The sequence below is a fragment of the Cervus canadensis genome, chromosome 5 (genome assembly GCF_019320065.1).
Source record: "Cervus canadensis isolate Bull #8, Minnesota chromosome 5, ASM1932006v1, whole genome shotgun sequence".
NCBI lineage: Eukaryota > Metazoa > Chordata > Mammalia > Artiodactyla > Cervidae > Cervus > Cervus canadensis.
In genome coordinates, this window is record NC_057390.1 from 100970505 (window position 1) to 100988159 (window position 17655).

The following is a 17655-nucleotide window of genomic DNA, read 5'->3' on the forward strand; positions in this document are numbered from 1 at the left end:
ACCACGTCAGGGGTTCTCTAAGCTGAGAAAGGATGGACCCTGACCGGTCCCGCCCCCTTGAGACAGCAGGCTACTGAGCACCCAGACTGCAGCCAGGGCACGAGAGGGCGGGGCCTGCGAAGTGCCAGGAAGCTCCGGACAGCAGCCTGTGTCCGGCTGCCCAGGGCGGTGGGGTAACGAACGGGGTGTTGGTGAACAGTGCTGGGGTTGCTCGGGTGGAGGGAACAGTTCTAGAGGGTGACGACGGCCAGACACGAGGGCACAGACAGCCACAGTCACAGGAGAGAGCGGGACCTCTCAACACAAACATCTCAACAAAAAAGATGGGGATGAGCGGAGAGAACAGGGAAACCTGAACAGATGCCGACACGCAGACAGACCCGCCACAGGAGCGGCCCTGGGGAGGAAGGTGGCAGACGCTGCTGAAGACACGGAGACAGCCAGACAGACACACAGGCCCGCCACGGCGCCACATGCACGGTCAGCACCGCGGGACAGGGGCCATGCCAGCACAGCACCCCACTGCCCCCAGGACAGCATGCGGGGCCCAGTCAGGGCGCCACAATGGGACCACCACGTCACCTACGCTGACCTGACTACAGAGCCCAGAGCTCCAACACACCCCGTGGCACTCAGCCACAGCAGAGCAGGCGGGCCTCGCCACTGCAGGAGGGCCCAGGACAACGGCAAGTGGACTCCAGGCCACGCCAAGCGCGGCAGGACAAGCCGTCAGCTGTCAGGGCCCTGAGGACACGGGACTGCACGGGGGCGGGCCAGGCAGAGGACTCAGCCTCCGGTCAGGGCATCTCCCGTCTGCACCTCTGGTATCACCAGAAAACGCGATTCTCCAGGAGAACGTGGGACAAGAACCAAAACCGACAGGACTCTCATGGCCCAGGACCCATGACCACACAGACCTGCACGTGCCTCCATGAGCCAGAGATGGCCCCGCAGAAAACCCGCACCAGCCGGAAGCAGAGCCCCTCCATACCTGAAATTTCTTATCCCCCGTGAGACGAGAGAGCTCTCGGAACTCCAGCTGAATGCTCGTCACCTCAGCCACCGTGCTATCAGAGGTCCATCGGGGTGGGTGAGCAACTCCGGTGCCGATGTTTACATCGGAGTATGGAATCTTAGAGGGTGTTCGGAAGGCAGGCATTAACCGATTTCCAAAATCCTCCTGATACACAACACAGCGATCAGTCAACGAGTCCTGCTGCTCAGAGGCTGTGTCTCCATGACACGACAGTAAACCCGATACCCATTTTCATGTAATTCAGTGGACAGACCCAAGTGTGCTGGCTTCACCTGACCTTAACCCTGCCAGCTACAAAACCCGAGCTGGACTCAATCAGTTCAGAATGACCTCACGGGCAGGCAGCAGGCTGGCACAACGCTGCTTCAGCCACCCATGTGCTCGGAAGCAGACTCAAGAGCGGGAGGAGGCAGAACTGGAAACAAACCCCTGCCGCAGCCCAATCCCACGAGAAAATCACTGACTGCTGAGCACTTGAGACCCCAGTCCCCCCCGGACGCGAGCAGCCCTGAGGCCGGGACACTCACAGCCTTCGTCAGGAAGAGGACGTCTCCAGACAGGTGGAATGCACTCAGCAGCCCCCCCAGGATCCGGATTGTGCTCTCAAACAGGTTGACGTCCACATCTTTCTGAAACAATAACCTCTTGGACACCCAATTCCTGGCTTCTTGAAATTCTACCACGTGGAACAGCAGAGGTACAGGAACAAATTAACAGTCCAGCATCCGCCTGACCGCTCCCTCTGGGGCTACGCACATCCCCTGCAGGGTTTCGGCACCACCTCCTCATGCAAGAGGGGGAGCCCAGGAGTCCTCCAACCGCACAGAAAACACGGGGCCAGCGGGCAGTGGGGGAAGGCCGTGCAGCGTGAGCACAAGCGCTCGACGTCAAAGCCACACGACCGAGGAGCACGAGACAGTGAGTGGTGGAGGCGGCAGTGCGATTGGAAGACGGACGGGGCCGTGAGCGCGCCGGCTCAGAAACATCTGGGGCACGTCGCCCGTCTTACCCTGTCTGCACCGACAAGCACTGAGAGGGAGACTTAGGGCGCTGCCGGCCGCTGCGGCGGCGCACGTGTCGCCTCCCACCACAGGGCCCTCCTGACCGCAACAGAAACACGGGCGGCAAACAGCCCTGCACTCCGCCCTCTGCCACACTCGGCGCTCTGCCGGAGGCGCAGGGCGCACGGACGTGTGAGGACAGAGCACAGCCACGCTGGCAGCCAGGACGGGGAAGCACAGCCCAGCAGGACGCGGCGTGTGGTCACCTCCCAGACCAGGCTCACTCGGGCCCGAGGGTCACGCGTGGCGAGCTCAAGCCCACCGCAGGGACGAGCAGGTACCTTTCTTTAGCCCCAGAATCCACATGGTGTCCAGGGCGTCGATCAGCGTGAGGCCGAGGCCGAACCACTCGCTGAAGGACCTGGTCAGGGGCTTCAGCTCGTCGTGGCCCCAGGCGAACTTGCGGTATCCAGCCCACGCGTGGAGGAAGGCATCCACCACGGCCTTCTGGCGCTCGTTCTGGGAGGCTGGGAGGAGGAACGCAGGGCATGGGCACCCAGACAGAGCTGCCCTGTGGCCCCACAGCGAGTGAGGCTGCCGCAGGGGCTCCTTAGGCCGCAGTGAAGGCCCAAGCGGAAACTGCACCCGGCCCAGGCTCGTCAGCCTCCACCAAGTCCCAGCAGGGACCACCCTCCAGGAAACAGCGAAGGAGCGGAAGCAGAGGAACCAGTAAGCCTGGGTGTGCAGTCTGGTTTGTGGACATCAATCGTGCCAGGCGCTGGTGACCCGGACAAGAAAGCCTTGTCTGAACAATACAGAAGTTCCTTAAAACACTAGTAATAGAGCTATCATATGACCCAGCTACCCACTCCTGGCCATACCTCCGGAGAAAAACATGACTGAAAGGATGCAAGCCCCCCAATGTTTACTGCAACACTGTTTACAGCAGCCAAGACATGGAAGCGACGTAAATGTCCGTCAACAGAAATAAAGAAAATGTGTTGCATGCATACAACAGAATATTACTCAGCCACTCAAAAGAATGAAATAATGGCATTTTCAGCAACGTGGATGGACTTAAAAATTGTCATAGTGAATGAAATAACTCAGACAAAGAAGTATCCTATGACATCCCTTATATATAGAAGCTAAGAAAAACGATACAAATAAACTTACTTGCAAAACAGAAAGGGACCCATAGGCTGAGAATGAACCTTCCTTCCGGAGAAGGAAAACGGGGAGGAGACAGGAAGTTGGGACAGATGCCTGTCACGCTCTACTCTAAACGGGTCAACAACAAGGGTCTGCTTCACAGCACACGGAACCCTGCTCAGCGCTACATAGCCGTCTACATGGGAGTAGAGTTTGCCGGAGAGCGGATACATGTGTATGTACGGTTGAGTCCTTTCCCTGTTCATCTGAGACTCTCACAACAGTTAATCATCTACGCTACTGCTGCTAAGTCGCTTCAGTCGTGTCCGACTCTGTGCGAACCCATAGACGGCAGCCCACCAGGGGCCCCCATCCCTGGGATTCTCCAGGCAAGAACACTGGAGTGGGTTGCCATTGCCTTCTCCATTAATCATCTATACTAGAATACAAAATAAAAGCTAAAATAGCTGCAGCACTGGACCCTGAAAGACGTCTGTCCAAGAGCCAGACACCGTCACCAAAGCTACGGGGACGCCTGACCCACAGGAGCCTGGTCCACCTGGCTGTCCGAGGCTGAGCAGACTTTAGACGGATGGCAGGAGCTGCAGCGCGGCCCCAACTCTCAAGTGTGTCCTTCGCCGTGACCCTCGGAACCAAGCCAGCTGAGGCCCGGAGGGGGCAGGCAGACCCTACCTGGGTTGGCCTGAAACCTCACTGCCTTCGGGGAAGGCCTGGGGGGGAGCTCTGCCTTCTCGCCAGGAGGTTCAGTGCCCTGCGGTGGCTTGGTCCCTGCGCCCCTCCAGCTGTGGGGAGAGAAACGAGAATACTCAGGACAGGGACAGAGGTGTGGATGCCGCAGGCCGCGCCGAGCTCAGGCCCAAACGCGAACGCCGCCCAGGGAGGCCGCGAGTAGACGAGCCAGCAGCCGCCCTGCTCCACGAGGGTGCGCAAAGTGAAACAAGGAAAACACTTGTTAGCAATTTCGCTTATAAAAAACACACCAGGAAAAACTGGTGCCCACATTCAGACCATCTCTAAGCTCCCGGTACCTGAGGCCGTCTCTCTGCGCCTCTGCTCTCCAGCCAGCCTCTCCCAGCACCTCTGCCCTCCTCTGGGCCTGGGCCTGCCTCCTCTCCTGGGTGTCTCCATCGGGCGCTCTCGTCTGCAGGTTGGGGGGTCCTCGTCGGAAATGCCTTTGGGGCTTCTGGACAGAGACAAGGGTCACTTGTGCGATGATTCCATCCCGCTTCTAGGACGCTCCCCCTCCCCAGTCAGACCTGGAACCACACAGGGAGCGCTGTGGACTGGCTGAGCAGCTGCAGTTTCCTAAAGGAAATGATTTCCATTTTTCCTACAATGCGCAGCTTTGGGAGGAGCCCCTTTCTCAGCAGCTCCTGGCTCTGACTGCCTGACGGAGGCTCTGCCAACGGGCGAGTGTAGCCCTGGAGGGTCGGTTAAGCCCCTGGCCAGAGCGTGTCTGGGAGTCAGACCCTAAGGGTAGCAGGGCAGGGTTGAGCCACCCCATCCCCGTCGATGGAGCCACAGAGGACACTGCCCAGGCCTGCGCCCGGGACTCCCACCTCAGCCTCAGAAGTCTGCGGCAGAGGCGGCCGGTCAGTGACAAAGCGCTGTGGGAGGGCGCACTCGTCCTGGCTCCAGCCGCCCAACAGGGGCTGTGACAGCAACTCCTCCAGCTCACAAGGACACAGACTCGTGAATGGAAAAGCCTCTGGCTGCAGCACCCATGGACACCTTGGAGGAGGATCCGTGAAGATACCCCCCTTCCAAGATTCAAACCCCACCGAGCCGGGCCCCCGGGTCACGAGAGCAGGTGCGGCCGAAACACAGCCCCACGGATGAAGCAGGTCTCGGGGACGAGTGTCGGACCCAGAGAGGAGGTGCCAGCAGCCTCAGGGTGCGCAGGGGCCCCAAGACTCGCTCCACAGGAGACGGAGATGTTCACGCCTTCATTTCCAGGCCCCTCCTGGACACCAGAGTCCAGGTCACCGAGGCTGAGGTGTGGAAACCTGTCTCTTGGTGGGGAGACAGCCACGTTCTGTGTCACGGACCGTGAAGTCAATACACAAGAGAGTGGCCACAGAAGTGACAGAAGGAACGCGCTTGGCTCTAAAGGGAGAAACCACTCTCTCACACACAGGCCTTCCAGAGAGACGGGGTGAGAGCAGCCTCCCGTCCCTCCCAGGCACACTGTGGGGCGTGAGGCCGGCATCAGTCCCAGAGCCTCTCCCTGGGGGCGCCTGGGCCCACGTGGACACCCCAGCCCGTGGGAGTGTGTCCCCACAGGGAGCATCCTGGGCTCTCAAAGGCCGGCTCCCCTGGGGGGGACTCTCCCCGGCTCTGGCTGACCCCATCACCCTCTAGGCTCCACGTGCTCTCCCGCCCACGCCCCCCACCCTGGACGGCTCCGGGCCCCCAGGACGAGGCCTCACCCCGCCCCACCCTTTGTGGATGGCAGGCAGCACGCACCTGCCAACTCCCAGTCCTCCCTGCTGACCCCACTGTGATGCTGAGGCCCCAGCACCTCCATCTGGGCAGGTCCAGAGTGGAGCCCCCGCCTGACCGCCCCCGGCCAGTAGCTCCCAGAGAAAAGGCTCGATCTGTCTCACCTCCCAAGGACCCGGAGCGCCACACGGGCAGAGGACGGAGGACAGGATGGCCCTCCTCCTCTCCCCACGTCTCCTCCGTCCCACCAGCCCAGAGCAAGGAGGTTAGGTTAAAACCTCAGACACAGGGCAGGAAGCAGAACTCTTCCCAGTCCCTCTCAAACAGCCCACGCTGTGCTGAAGCGCTTCTGGCCTGGACCCCAGTTACGACTCCACGTTGAGTTTACTCCAAGTACCTGAGGCGACAGCCCCGCCACGGTCTCTGGGTTCTCAGCTGCTTTCCGAGGAGCTGGCAAGACGGGAGGATTTGCTGGTCTCATCTGCCATGCTGCCGCCGACCTGCTGTCCACAGCTAAACAGGAGAGTCTATTTTATCTCAAATACACCTCAAGGTCCAGAGGAGAGCCAAAGGGCGCTGGAAACAGCACCTACACAGCCAGCACTCCTGGAAAGGGACAGGCTGGGACCTCCGAAAAGGGCAGGTCAAGGAATTCCAGAGTGGTCACAGGGAAGCAAACCCTGCCCATAGCTCCTGGCAGCTTGTCTTTATCCCCACCCACAACCCAAACACTTGGCTTTTATTTTTTCCACTTCAAGGAGGGCCCACAGTGGCACACAGGCCATTCACAGGAGCAAGCCGCGGGGCTCTGCAGCTGTCCTCCTCCGAGAAGCCAGGAGGGAGCTGCCCCTCCTCCCGGCACCTGCGCTTGCTTCCCAGCACTGCAGTGCACGCAGACTCCGCGTGTACCCTCGGACCTGGATCTCGGTGTGAGGCGGCTGGGACGTCACCCCGCTTCTCACAGCATGTCTGGGAAACAGTCACACACCGCAGATTAACAGCCACCTTATAGCGGGGGACTGGGAACATTCTAGGTTTCTCCTTATCTCGCTTCCTGCCAATGCGCTGAAGTCTACACCTCCCGCCGCTGCCAGATCGCTGTGCCACCCCTTAGTCAGCCCTCAGGACCCCCGAGGATCACGCAGCTGGTACCTGTCCACTCATCCGCCACGTGGACATAGGACCGGAGGCCGAAGAGCATCAGGACTGCCAGCAGGAAGAGGACCACCGTCCGCTGCAACCTCGACAGCTGCTTCCATTTCTGAGGGACAGACGACTTTTTTACTGAAAGGGGCACAAGGAGCAATCTCTCCTTCCATGTCAGACTCCGGGAGGACGAGGAGCAATTCCCGAGGCCCAGTGTGGGGTCTGCTGCTTCTGAACTGGGGACGTTTCCTCCAAGCGGGGGCCGCAGGCTGGAGCGGTACTGCAGCCGACACCCAGCACCGGCTTCGTGGGTGCTCTTGGCTAGTAGCGTCCCACTCCATTGGAACCCCATGGACTGTAGCCCGCCAGGCGTCTGTGTCCATGGGATTTCCCGGCGAGCACCCTGGAGAGGGGAGCCACCTCCTCCTCCAGGGGGTCTCCCCGACCCAGGGATCGAACCCGCGTCTCCTCTCGACAGGCTGGTTCTTTACCGCCGAGCCACCTGTGAAGCCCCATTGGTCAGAGCTGGAGAAAGGAAACCCCCGCAGAGACCGTCTGTGCCCACAGTGGACGGCGGAGAGGGACCCGCAGCCCTCCTCGCCCGGGCCCCGCGAAGCCGGCCGCGCTCGCGCCCGGACCCCAGACCCCGGGCCGGGGAAGCGCCGACCTGGCCGCCCGGCCCGCCCCTCACCCGCCAGCACGAGCGACGCCTCAGGCCCTGGCCGCCATCGTAGCTCCGGCCGGGGCTCAGCGTCACCGAGATGAAGTCCCGACGCGCCGGCGCCGGCGGCGGGTACATGACGGCCGCGGGGGCCCGAAGGGCCTCGCCCTCCGGCGGCGTCAGGAAGCCCAGCTTCGAGCCGGGCTGAAAGACCAGTCGGCCTGAGTCGGGTGTCCGGCCATAGCGGCGCCGTCAACTCCCCGCCCATCGCGCCGCGCCGCCAATGCGCCTCTGCCGCGCCTCCGGAGCCCCACTGCGCCTGCGTCCGTTGTCGCGGCTCTGCTGAAGGCAGGCTCGGGTCCTACGCCGCTTGCGTCGGCTCGTGCGCGGTGACGTCACGCCCACACGGCCGCGTCTGCGCGCAGCTCACTGCCATGGCTTCCCGGCGCTGCGACAGGCTTCTTGAGGGGTTTAGGGCCGCTGAGCCGTCCTGTGCCCTCGCGCGGCTCCCCCGGGGCCTGTGGGCATCGAGGATCAGCCAGGGCTTCTCACGGCAGTGCTGACCGCGGGCAGGTGTCCCCCTGCTCCACGACGTCAGCCGGGAGCCCCTGAGCTGCGGACCCCAGGGCTGGACCCTGCCCTACCCAACCCCACCGGGTGGATTTGACCCAGTTGATGCCTGGGTGGGCAGGAAGAAGCGGGGCCGGCTGCGGAGTTAGAAGCCCGGGGATTTTCATCCATCGGACCTGTCAACCGTAAAAGTAGCCAGCTGTTTGATCAGCAAAATGAGTTTGTTCGGGCATGGCGAAGGGTTTGCAGTTAAGAACGTGCAACTGTAGCAAATAATAGCTATGTCGAGACCAGGAGAGGAATATTACTTTTGTTGGTGTTTTCCAAGATCTGGCGGCCTAAGTATCGATGCTGAGTTTGATCAAATGCAGCTTTTCATGGAGACTTTATGTCCCTGTAAAACCGAACAGTTTTAACAAATTGGTGATGGCTTCCTGTGAAGAGGTTTGAGAAGAGCAGAGTAGTAAGTCGTCCCAATGCTGTCATAGCATGGAGCCTGCAGGAAACCTTGTATCGTCCAAATCAGCCTTTAAGGCTTGTGAAAGGAAGGAATTTCAGTGAAACCTCGGGGCATTCATGTCCAGATGCGTTGTTGTCCTTCCCAAGTGGAATCTGAGCTGTCTTGGTTAGCCTTATCAGCTGGCATGCAGGCGCACCTCATCTTATAATACTTTGCTTTATTGCACTTTGTGCATACTGTGTCTTTCAAATTGAAGGTTTGTGGCAACCCTGCATTGAGCAAGTTCATGGGCACCATTTCTCCAACAGCATTTGCTCACTTCCGGTCTCTATCACATTTGGTAATTCTTGCAACTTTTCAGTGAGCAGTTTTTTGCAATAAAGTATTTTTTAATGAAGTACATACATTGGTTTTTTAGACAATGCCTTTGCATGTTTAATAAACTACAGAAGAGTATAAACAACTTTTATATGCACTGGTACCAAAAGGTTCATTTGACTTGCTTTGTTGTGAGTCCTTGTTTTCAATGGTCCTGAATGAGACCCACAGTGTTCCTGTGCTAAAGAACACACAACATAACTACAGTGAAAATTGTTGCTTTCAGCAGGAGTGCTTGCAGAGGGTGGGGGTTAAGAACAGGCTGTTGAGGGGCAGCAGCGTTGATAATGGCCTGCAGGTCCTGGACAGACCTCCACCCTCAGTCCCTGGGCTTCCTCACGAGTTCCACTTAGCAGTGTTACAGGCACTATGCCCTGAGCCCTGGAACCCTGTCACGGGCTTCAAACCTGGAGGGGCTTCTCTACTTAGGGTGTTGGTTTGTTCTGGGGAGAGGATTTGAGGGACTTAAATTTCAGTCTTGACGGGAAGAGCACTTTGGCTTTTGTCAGTATCAGGTGGAGATGTTGCCCATAAGGAGAGTGGTAGCTGATTCAATAGGAACAAATGGTCAATGTCTCCAGAAACAGCTCCAGGACTGAGAGACAAAGCAAAGGTGGTGAGCAGTTTACGTTGTTGGCTATTTTGATTGTTACTGTGAATTCCTAGAATTACTTCCCCTTTTGGAAGAAAGAAATTTCCAGCACGGTATTTTCTAGGATGTCTTGGCCTAAAGAATGGAGGTGGAAGAATTGAGGAGAGGGAGTGGTGGGTATCTTGGGGAGCCTAAGCAAAAAGAAACAGGTTCAGAGACAGGTTGAGGTTCATCAGGGACCACCACCATTTGGACCACTTTAGTTTTCCAAGACAGGGGCTACTTTACCACAGTTGAGCTGAGTGTGGTAAGAGATTCATTCCCAAACTGGAAACTTGTTTCTCTGAGCTGATGATGAGCAAGGTTTGGAAAGAGCCTCATCTCTGGGGGCTAGGAGGGCGCTGGAAAGGCTGGTTAGAACCTGAAGGCACTTGAAGTACTTAAGCTTGTCACAGTCTCTTTCCAGTGTCCTGGCTTTTTGCAACACTAGCAGAAACTAAAAGGGTTTTGTTTAGGGACCATTATTCACTGGAGTTGAAGGTTAAGGATTTGAGAGGTCTCGCTTGGTTGAATAATGTAGGCTAAATTTGCTAAATCTGGAGTAGACATGGTTTCCTGTTTGATCCCAGTCCTTTGAACTAAAAGGGAAGGATCTCCTTTCAGCCAGTTAATGAACACAGAGCTGAAGGCTGCCTCAGTGAATCTGTTTTGAAACCAAACTCAGGTCCACTTGCCCACACACTATAGTCAGTCTCCTGATACCAAGATCAGCCTGCGGGCTCTCGTTTCCGCAGGGCCAGCAGGCTGCAGCCCCTGGACGGACGCAGACCTGGGACACCCAGCGCTGCTCCCACCACACTCGCTGGTCAGACAGCGCACCCGCCAGGCCGGGCTGGATCACAGCACCTTGTTTACTGGAAAGCCCAGCATTCTGGGAAAACTGAGCTTGTCCATCCTTCAAAACTCAGTTGCTTCAATTAGCAGCTGTCTGGGTGAGAGACGATGGGGGCACGTGGCTCCTAAGGAAGCAGGACGGAGGTGCTTGTAGCCATGGGACCCCGCGGCCCACAGGGAGCCTCAGCCGGGAGAGAGGACTCAGCACGACCAGGGTCTCCTGGTCACGGCGTTCGCGCATCGCAGCAGGACAGACATTGCAGGAGACGGCGAGGTGTACCCGGGACCTCTCTGCACTGAGCGAAACCTCACATGAAGGTGTAATTATTTGAAAATAAAAAGGTTTTGTGAAAGCAAGCTGTTTTAATAGTTTACCCAACAGACTCGATGTGGTAAAGAGGTTGCCCTGTCATGGCAGTGAGGAGCCAAGCGGGACCCTCAACCTCCTCCTTGGTGACCCTCTGCCCCAGGCCCTCTGCTCGCCTGTGGAGCAGCTGGGGGAAGGCAAGTAAGGCACAGTTAGGACTGATGGCAGAGCCTGGATGGATGGAGGCGCAGTCATCCTCCGGGCCCTGGCCCCGCCGTCACACCCGGGGCGGGAGGCGTGGACGAGCCACCGTCCACTCCAGGCCCCTGGAAGGGTCACTGCCACTGAAGCTCCCGGGACAGCACCCTTCCTGGGGAAGACGGCTACACGTGGGCTGGAGGAGCGGGGAGGGGCGGGGCGAGCCTGGCTGAGCTGCGGCCGCACTTAGGACGCTCTTCACAGGAGGAGGGGGCAGGTGCCCCGTGCTGCTCTCCAGGAGGGAAGCAGGCAGGGCCCGAGACCACAGCCAGCCGGCTTCTCCCCGCCTTGAGCAGGCCGGGGGTGTGCAGTGAGGGGCTGTGCCCACCCCTTCCTGGGGGGCTGTGGGGGGAAGGAGTGTGAGCACTGAGTTGTCAGAAGCTCCCTATAGGCATGAGGCGTCGGTGATGTGGGGCACCCTCCATGGGTCCCACTGTTTTCTGGGGGCTGAGGCCTTGGACGGAACTTGAGAGAACCCTGCCAGGCATGCAGGCCAAGCTTCCCAGAGAGCCAGCTCCGGACCTGCTGTGGGCCTCAGCCGGGCAGGGAAGGCGGGCCAGGTTGTGACCCACAGGCTCAGCTGTCCCTCCCAACATGGAGCCCTGCAGGTGCTGCCGTCCCCTCATCTCTGCAGAAAAGCACAGCATGGCTGCTGCTGCTCCCGCCAGGTAGGTGTGCAGGGGCCCAGGAGCCCCCTCAGCTGACAGGCCCGTGCGCCTCTCAGCACCTTCCGCACCCGCCTTGGCCCCACCCCAGTCCCCTCAGTCCCTCTGCCTCCAGCCTGGACGCCACAGCAGGAGTGAAGCCAGAGCACCCCAGGGGCCCCGCAGGCCTGGGGTCACCTGGCGCCCGGGGACGGGGTGGCGGGAGGCCTCCCACCCCGGTGGAGGAGGCCTGCTCCCTTCTGGGCTCCCCGGTCTGCAGCCAGAATCGCAGAGCAGCTCTCCTGACCGGAGCCCAGGCGGGGCTGCGTCCTGGGCCTTGGGTCCCGGGGTTGGCGGAGGTCAGGGCTGCAGCTCCCTCGCCGTGGTCTCATCCAGGATGAGCGGGGGCCGGAACTCGCGACCTCGCAGGTACTCCTCCAGCCCCTGGAGAGAAGCAGGTCGTGATGACCAGATCCCACGTCCTGGTCCACCAGGCGAGGCCCCAGGTCGGCCCGGAGCCAGCGGGAAGCAGGGCCAGAGGGGCTTCTGGGAGCAAGGGCTGGATGCCACCTGGGTCCCCGGGCCCAGGTGGCCCTCCCACAGGGCCGGTCAGAACTGCCCACGGGAGGCAGGGTGGCTGTCCTCCCACGGAGAGGCTCCCACTGGCTCAAACCCCAGGCCCAGATGGACCTGGTCTGCCTTCCCCAACCCTTCCAGGCTTCTGACAGCTCGCTGCACCCCAGGTCTTGGACAGTCCTCTGCCACTGAGGGACCGCTGACCCTGCCAGTTGACCGTGGCAGAGCTGTGACTTCCCAGCCAAGCGCCCAGCTCACCCTGCCCCGTCCGACCCCGCCAACCCAACCCCAGGGGAGCCCCTGCTGGCTGGCCGGCTCTTACCTCTCCAGCGTATGACACCAAGGGTGAGATCTCACAGATGGCTGGAGGCTCTGCACTGCCAGGCAGGCTGGGGGGTGCACGCGTCAGCATCAGCTCAGGGTCCTGTCCCAGCGCCCTCCCTGGCCCCACCCACCAGGGAGCTGGCCAGTCCCTGCCCACCCGCAGCCCTTCTCCAGGCAACCTCCTCTTCCTCTAAAACCCGGCCCCGGGCACCGCCCCAGAGCAACAGGCCCTGACTTAGTCTGGAAAACCCTCCTTGCCTCCTGTAGGCATCTCACAGCCTGAATAGCCAGACTCAGGAGGTGGCTGTGGGCATTGGGGTGGAACCTAAGTTCCTGTTCTTTCCCCACCCTGCAAAGTGGCCTGCCTGCTGTTTTCTGGGTGCCCCGCCTGGGAAGGTGCAACCCTCACGTCCCCGGGGCCCTGAGCAGACCTCGAGGGCCGGGCACACGGCCACCTGCTTTCAGCGTGGTGCCAGGGCAGCGGCTCCCACCCCAGCTCAGCAGCTCCCACCTCAGCTCAGCAGCCACGCCAGCAGGGCCTTGGGGTGAGGCTTGGGCTGTGACACCCTGACACCACTGTCCGGGCCACACTCCGCAGCCCACACTCACCTGGGCTGCTCGGGGAGCTGGGCCCCATGCACGTCCAAGAAGCGGGCGCCGGCCTGCAGGGCCCACCGGCAGTGCTGGGCGAGCAGGGCCCGCCGGGACGTGGAGGGGCTGTCCCTGTCGGCCGAGTCGGCGTTCTTGAGGGGGGAGAACTCCTCCTCCCGCAGCACTTGGAAGGCCACGAAGTTCCTGGGGGGCAGGGGAGACAGCTGCAGACTGGACGTGCTGGCCCAGATGGCCTGGGCCCTAGCAGCTGAAAGCCAGGCCGGAGTGACACAGACTACGTGGGGTCTGTTCTCTGGGCCCCCGGGCATGCATGAGTCTTTATTCCAAGACCCTGGAGCTATCTTTGGTCCTACCTTCCCTCCCCTTCCCACCACCCTGACCCCCAGAACCTGGGACCCCCAGAACCAGGGACCCCAGCCACCTACCCTGGGAGCTCCAGCTATTTCCCCTGTAAACAACTTCAGGGCCCCAGGCCAGGGCAGAGGGGGGCTCATGAGGAAGCACAGGTGTCCCCCCAAGTCCACAACCCCGAGGGTCCGACTGCCCTAGATGTGCCCTCCGCTCCCGCCCCAGGGACTGCTTCCTCTGGGCTTCTTGCACCAAAACCCGCCTGCAGCCCCCCAGGCCCGCTGTGAAGGGGCATCTCCATCTCCCTGCCTGTTGGGCCTCAGAACCACCACAAGTCGGGTGCGGGGGGCAGGAACAAACACGGCTTCTGCACTGACTTGGCAAACGGGAGCACGTCAAACACGAACTTCTCCATCTTGATCCCGTTCGGCTGGAGCGGTTTTACCGGGTTCCCGTGTTCATCCACACAGGGCACCTTCTTCACAGCCACGTGTGGCTGCAGCAGGTGCTCGAGCTCCCTGGGGACGCGAGGCCCACAGGAGGTGAGACACAGTTCAGACAGGACGCCTCAGGGCCCCAGCCTACCTCCCGCAGGCCTGGCCAGGCGGGGCACCTGGACAGACGGACGCAGCGGACACAGGGCGCTGAGGGCCCAGCTGAGCCCTGTCTCTGCAGAGCCAGAGAGCCCGCCACCATCAGCCTCACCCCTGCCCAGGCACAGAGGCAACGGCAAGCCCCGGGGTGGAGGTGGGCAAGCCCCGGGGTGGGCGGCACCCGCTGGCACAGCCTCTCTACAGGAGGGCCAGGCCCACTTGGCCGCACTGGCTGCCGAGCTCTCTGGTGCCTCCAGCTTGTTTAAACTCAAGAGCCTTTCTGCACTGCAACCCACAGCAGCTCAGGTCTGCTCCCGGGCCCCGCAGCCAGGCTGGCCGGGAAGCCACCTTCCACGCACACCTGGTGACCATCCGCAGGAAGTCTCGGGTGAAGAAGTGGTTGCAGATGTTGCCTGCGTTGTACAGCAGGCCCCCATCTGGCGCGCGCAGCTGCGCCACCTCGGGGCTGATCTCGCTGTACTCCACCACCTGGGGGACGCCGTCCACCTGGCACACCACACCCACCGGCTCCTCAGGGTACGCCTTCTCCACCACCTGTAGCCGCAGCAGGATGGATAGATGCCTGGCTGGGCCGATAAACTGACTGACTGGGGCGGGACCGGGCAGGGAGGGCGGGACCGGGCAGGGAGGGCGGGGCTGGGCGAAGGGCGGAGCTGGAGGAGGCGGGGTCAGGGCCGGAGGAGGAGTCAGGGCAGGGAGGGGCGCGCGCCGGCTCACCTTGGCTCCACAGTCGGCGCCCCGCAGCACGCAAAAGCCTATGAAGACTGGGTCGGCCAGCCGCACCAGGATGTTGTCCACACAGTACACGTGCACGAACTCCACTCCTCGCCGCTCCATGTCCTCTAGGATCTGGTGGTCCTCCAGCGCGCTGTACAGGCCCCCATTGCCATCTGCCAACGGAGGAGAAAGGGCCTTGCAAGGGCTCCGGCCGGCCTCCAGCTGATGGTGTGCTAGAGACAGGGGAGGCCCCTCGGGGCTGGACCTTGCGCCCAAGGACGCGCTCGATCGCTATCCAAGTAGCCCTGTGACTGTTCCACGTGACAGATGGGAATCAAGGCCCAGAGAAGGGAGGCCACTTGCTCAGGACTACACAGCCTCTGGGCAGGGTATTCTGGCCTCTGTCCCAGGCCTCTTGACCCCGAGCTAGCTCCCCATTCTCGGCCAGGCAGACCCTTCCTGCCTCAGAGACGAGGGCGTACCTGGCGCCATGGCGACCTTGTCTTTCCTCTCCAGGATGGCCCTGCCATCGAAGGTCACAGCAGGCAGCATGCGCTGTTCAAACATGATCACGTTGTTGGGATCCAAGTGGAAAAAGTCATGCTCCTTGAAGAACTTGGCCGTGGGCCCCAGCGTGAACTCACTGGTCATGATGTACCTGCAAGGGAGGTGAGGCTGAGCCAGCCTTGCGGAGGGCCTGGTCCCCCGGCAGATGGGGCTGGCAGGCCTCCCTCTGGGTGGGGGCTGGGCTCCGTCTGGGGCTATGCTGGGGTTCAAGTCCCGGTGTGGAGCAGGACTGGGGCTACACAAGGTGGGGGACGGGGAATCACTCTGGGGCCCAGGGAGTGCAGGCGGGCGCACACCAGGGCACGGTGCAGCGGGTCCCGTGGCGCTCGCCGGCCAGCTGCTCCACCCGCCGGATCCGTTCCGCCTGCAGCTGGTACAGGGTCTTCTGGCTGGGCAGCCCGACCTGATACATGCCCTTGGGGTAGGTCACGCCCAGGCGGGTGCCCTGCCCACCGGCCAGCAGCAGCACGGCCACCTTGTTCAGGGCGATCTGATGGAGACCTGGAGGCAGGGGGCACCATGAGGGGTTCCCGAAACCCAGCACGCAACCACCGCTTCATTTTAGCGCAAACCAAACGAGCCTGGGGCTGCGAGCCACAGCGCACAACTTTCCAGATGACACTCTGACCTGGGCCGGGGCCGCACCCACCCCTAACCCTACCCCGGCCCTGCCGAGGTTCTGGCCACGCCCTCCTGAGTCCTTCAGGGGAAACACCCCGCGGGCCTGTTCGGGACCCGGGGCCGATCCCCTCCAAGCGCAACAGCCTCAGCTACGGGCCCAGAGGCAAGGAGCACAGCTCGCCAACGCCGCTGTGAAAAGGAGCCTGTGCAAGCGTCCAGGGGTCCCCTGCTGTTAGTTAGCGGCAGCTGGCCATCCAGGGGCGCCCAGCACGAAGCACAGCCCCCGGGAATTCGGCCTGGGGGCGGCGGCCCCAGAACCAGCCCGAGCCGGTACGCGCGAGACGGCAGGCGATTTCACGAAGAAGGCAAATTGAGCTCCAATCTCCGCTTCCCCGCGAGCCCCGCTCCGCCCGCTCCGTGGGCGTGGCCCCTTCCGGCCGGCCGCCCGCGGCACCCGCCGCCCGGACCCCCACCGCCTACCTTCCTCCTCCCAGAGCTGCCGGGTCTGCGGGTCACCCTCGCTCGCGCTGCCCACGCGCTCAGGAGGCAGGGGCTGCAGCCGCGCAGCCAGGTCGGGCGGCGGGCCCGGGGGGCGCGCGCAGGCGGCAGCCGCGCGCTGGCAGTGCTGGCGCAGCGCCTCGGGCTCCAGGGCCTCGAGTTGGGCCAGCAGCGCGGCTCGGGGCTCCGGCGCCAGCTCGGCGCAGAAGCGCAGGAGGTGCTGCTGGCCGGCGCGCTGCAGCCGGGCGCGCAGGTCCGCCTCCGAGGCCATGTTGCCGCCACCGCCCCCGCCGGCCGCGCTGGCGCCTGTGACCAGCGCTCTCCGGCCGGTGTCACGGGACCCGGCTGGCGGCCCCGACTCTAGCCGGGCGGGCCCGGGGCGCCCCGCCTTGACCCCGCCCCGGCCCGGCCCGGCCGGGTCGCAGACCCCGGCCCACTCCGCCTCTCTTCCGCCCCCGATCCGCCCCGCCCCGCCACTATTCAGCCTGGGAGGCCGCTCCGAGCCCCGCCCCTGCCCGCGCTGGCGCTGGAGGGCGGGCTTCACTTTTAGTTCACCTCCTAGCCCACAGGCACCAGGGGAGGCTAGGGTCCGTCCCTGCCAGTGCCCATGTTTGCGTCTACCAGGACACCTGGCGCCAGGGACCACAGTCCGGGGGCTCAGGGCCGGCAGACTGAGGGCTGGGCGGGGGCGGACAGAGCCAGATCCCCAGCAGGGCCCCCCAGAAGGCCAACCTTCCCGCCAGTGGGCCCCCTCCTTCTCATTCCCCCTCCTTCCCATGGCCGTGTGACCGGAAGCACGCAGGGGCTGCCCCTCGCACTGCCTTCTCACTTTAACCACCAGGTTTTAAACCTCTTGCTGTTTACAGCCTCCTTGGTGAAAAATATGAGGACAAAATTTTCCTTTAGAAACTAGTTTCATTAAGTCTAAAAGTCATAGGTACCCACGGTTAAAACAAGTTAAAATGGTGCTTTAGGACCTGAAATGAAAAGATCTCTGGGACTTCCCTGGTGGTCCAGAGGCTAAGACTCTGATCTCCTGATGCAGGGAGGCTGAGTTCAATCCCTGGGCAGGGAACTAAGATCCCACACGCTCCAACTAAAGATCCCAGATTGTTGTTCAGTCATCAGTCGTGTCTGTCAGTGACCCCACGGACTGCAGCACGCCAGGCTCCTCTCCTCCACTGTCTCCTGGAGTTTGCTCAAATTCATGTCCATT

The 17655-nt window shown here is 61.8% G+C and overlaps 2 protein-coding genes across 2 annotated transcripts; both read right to left on the reverse strand.

Annotated features, from left to right (window-relative positions):
- Window positions 1–658: 658 nt before the first annotated feature.
- Window positions 659–7734, reverse strand: LOC122442403 (endoplasmic reticulum mannosyl-oligosaccharide 1,2-alpha-mannosidase-like). The gene is made up of 8 exons (XM_043470196.1): window positions 7490–7734; window positions 6805–6913; window positions 6050–6165; window positions 4239–4393; window positions 3883–3992; window positions 2379–2564; window positions 1564–1712; window positions 659–1180 (listed from the first exon to the last, which is right to left on the reverse strand). The coding sequence occupies exons 1-8, from the start codon at window positions 7595–7597 to the stop codon at window positions 737–739; spliced, it is 1377 nt and encodes a 458-aa protein (XP_043326131.1). The 5' UTR covers window positions 7598–7734; the 3' UTR covers window positions 659–736.
- Window positions 7735–10696: 2962 nt separating this feature from the next.
- Window positions 10697–17179, reverse strand: UAP1L1 (UDP-N-acetylglucosamine pyrophosphorylase 1 like 1). The gene is made up of 9 exons (XM_043470195.1): window positions 16422–17179; window positions 15617–15821; window positions 15236–15411; window positions 14754–14926; window positions 14377–14570; window positions 13800–13940; window positions 13072–13257; window positions 12461–12527; window positions 10697–12006 (listed from the first exon to the last, which is right to left on the reverse strand). Exons 1-9 carry the CDS (start codon window positions 16708–16710, stop codon window positions 11923–11925), a joined length of 1515 nt encoding a protein of 504 aa, XP_043326130.1. The 5' UTR covers window positions 16711–17179; the 3' UTR covers window positions 10697–11922.
- Window positions 17180–17655: the final 476 nt, after the last annotated feature.

Coding starts and splice junctions, on each gene's coding strand:
- LOC122442403 (XM_043470196.1), bottom strand. CDS start 7,597: ATGTACCCGCCGCCGGCGCCGGCGCGTCGGGACTTCATCTCGGTGACG. Junction 2,565..3,882: donor GAGGTTTCAGGCCAACCCAG/GTAGGGTCTGCC, acceptor TCCTCCTCCCAG/CCTCCCAGAACGAGCGCCAG. Junction 1,713..2,378: donor GATTCTGGGGCTAAAGAAAG/GTACCTGCTCGT, acceptor TCCACGTGGTAG/AATTTCAAGAAGCCAGGAAT.
- UAP1L1 (XM_043470195.1), bottom strand. CDS start 16,710: ATGGCCTCGGAGGCGGACCTGCGCGCCCGGCTGCAGCGCGCCGGCCAG. Junction 14,927..15,235: donor CAAGGTCGCCATGGCGCCAG/GTACGCCCTCGT, acceptor CTCCGTTGGCAG/ATGGCAATGGGGGCCTGTAC. Junction 12,528..13,071: donor CAGCTCCCCGAGCAGCCCAG/GTGAGTGTGGGC, acceptor TGCACCCCCCAG/CCTGCCTGGCAGTGCAGAGC.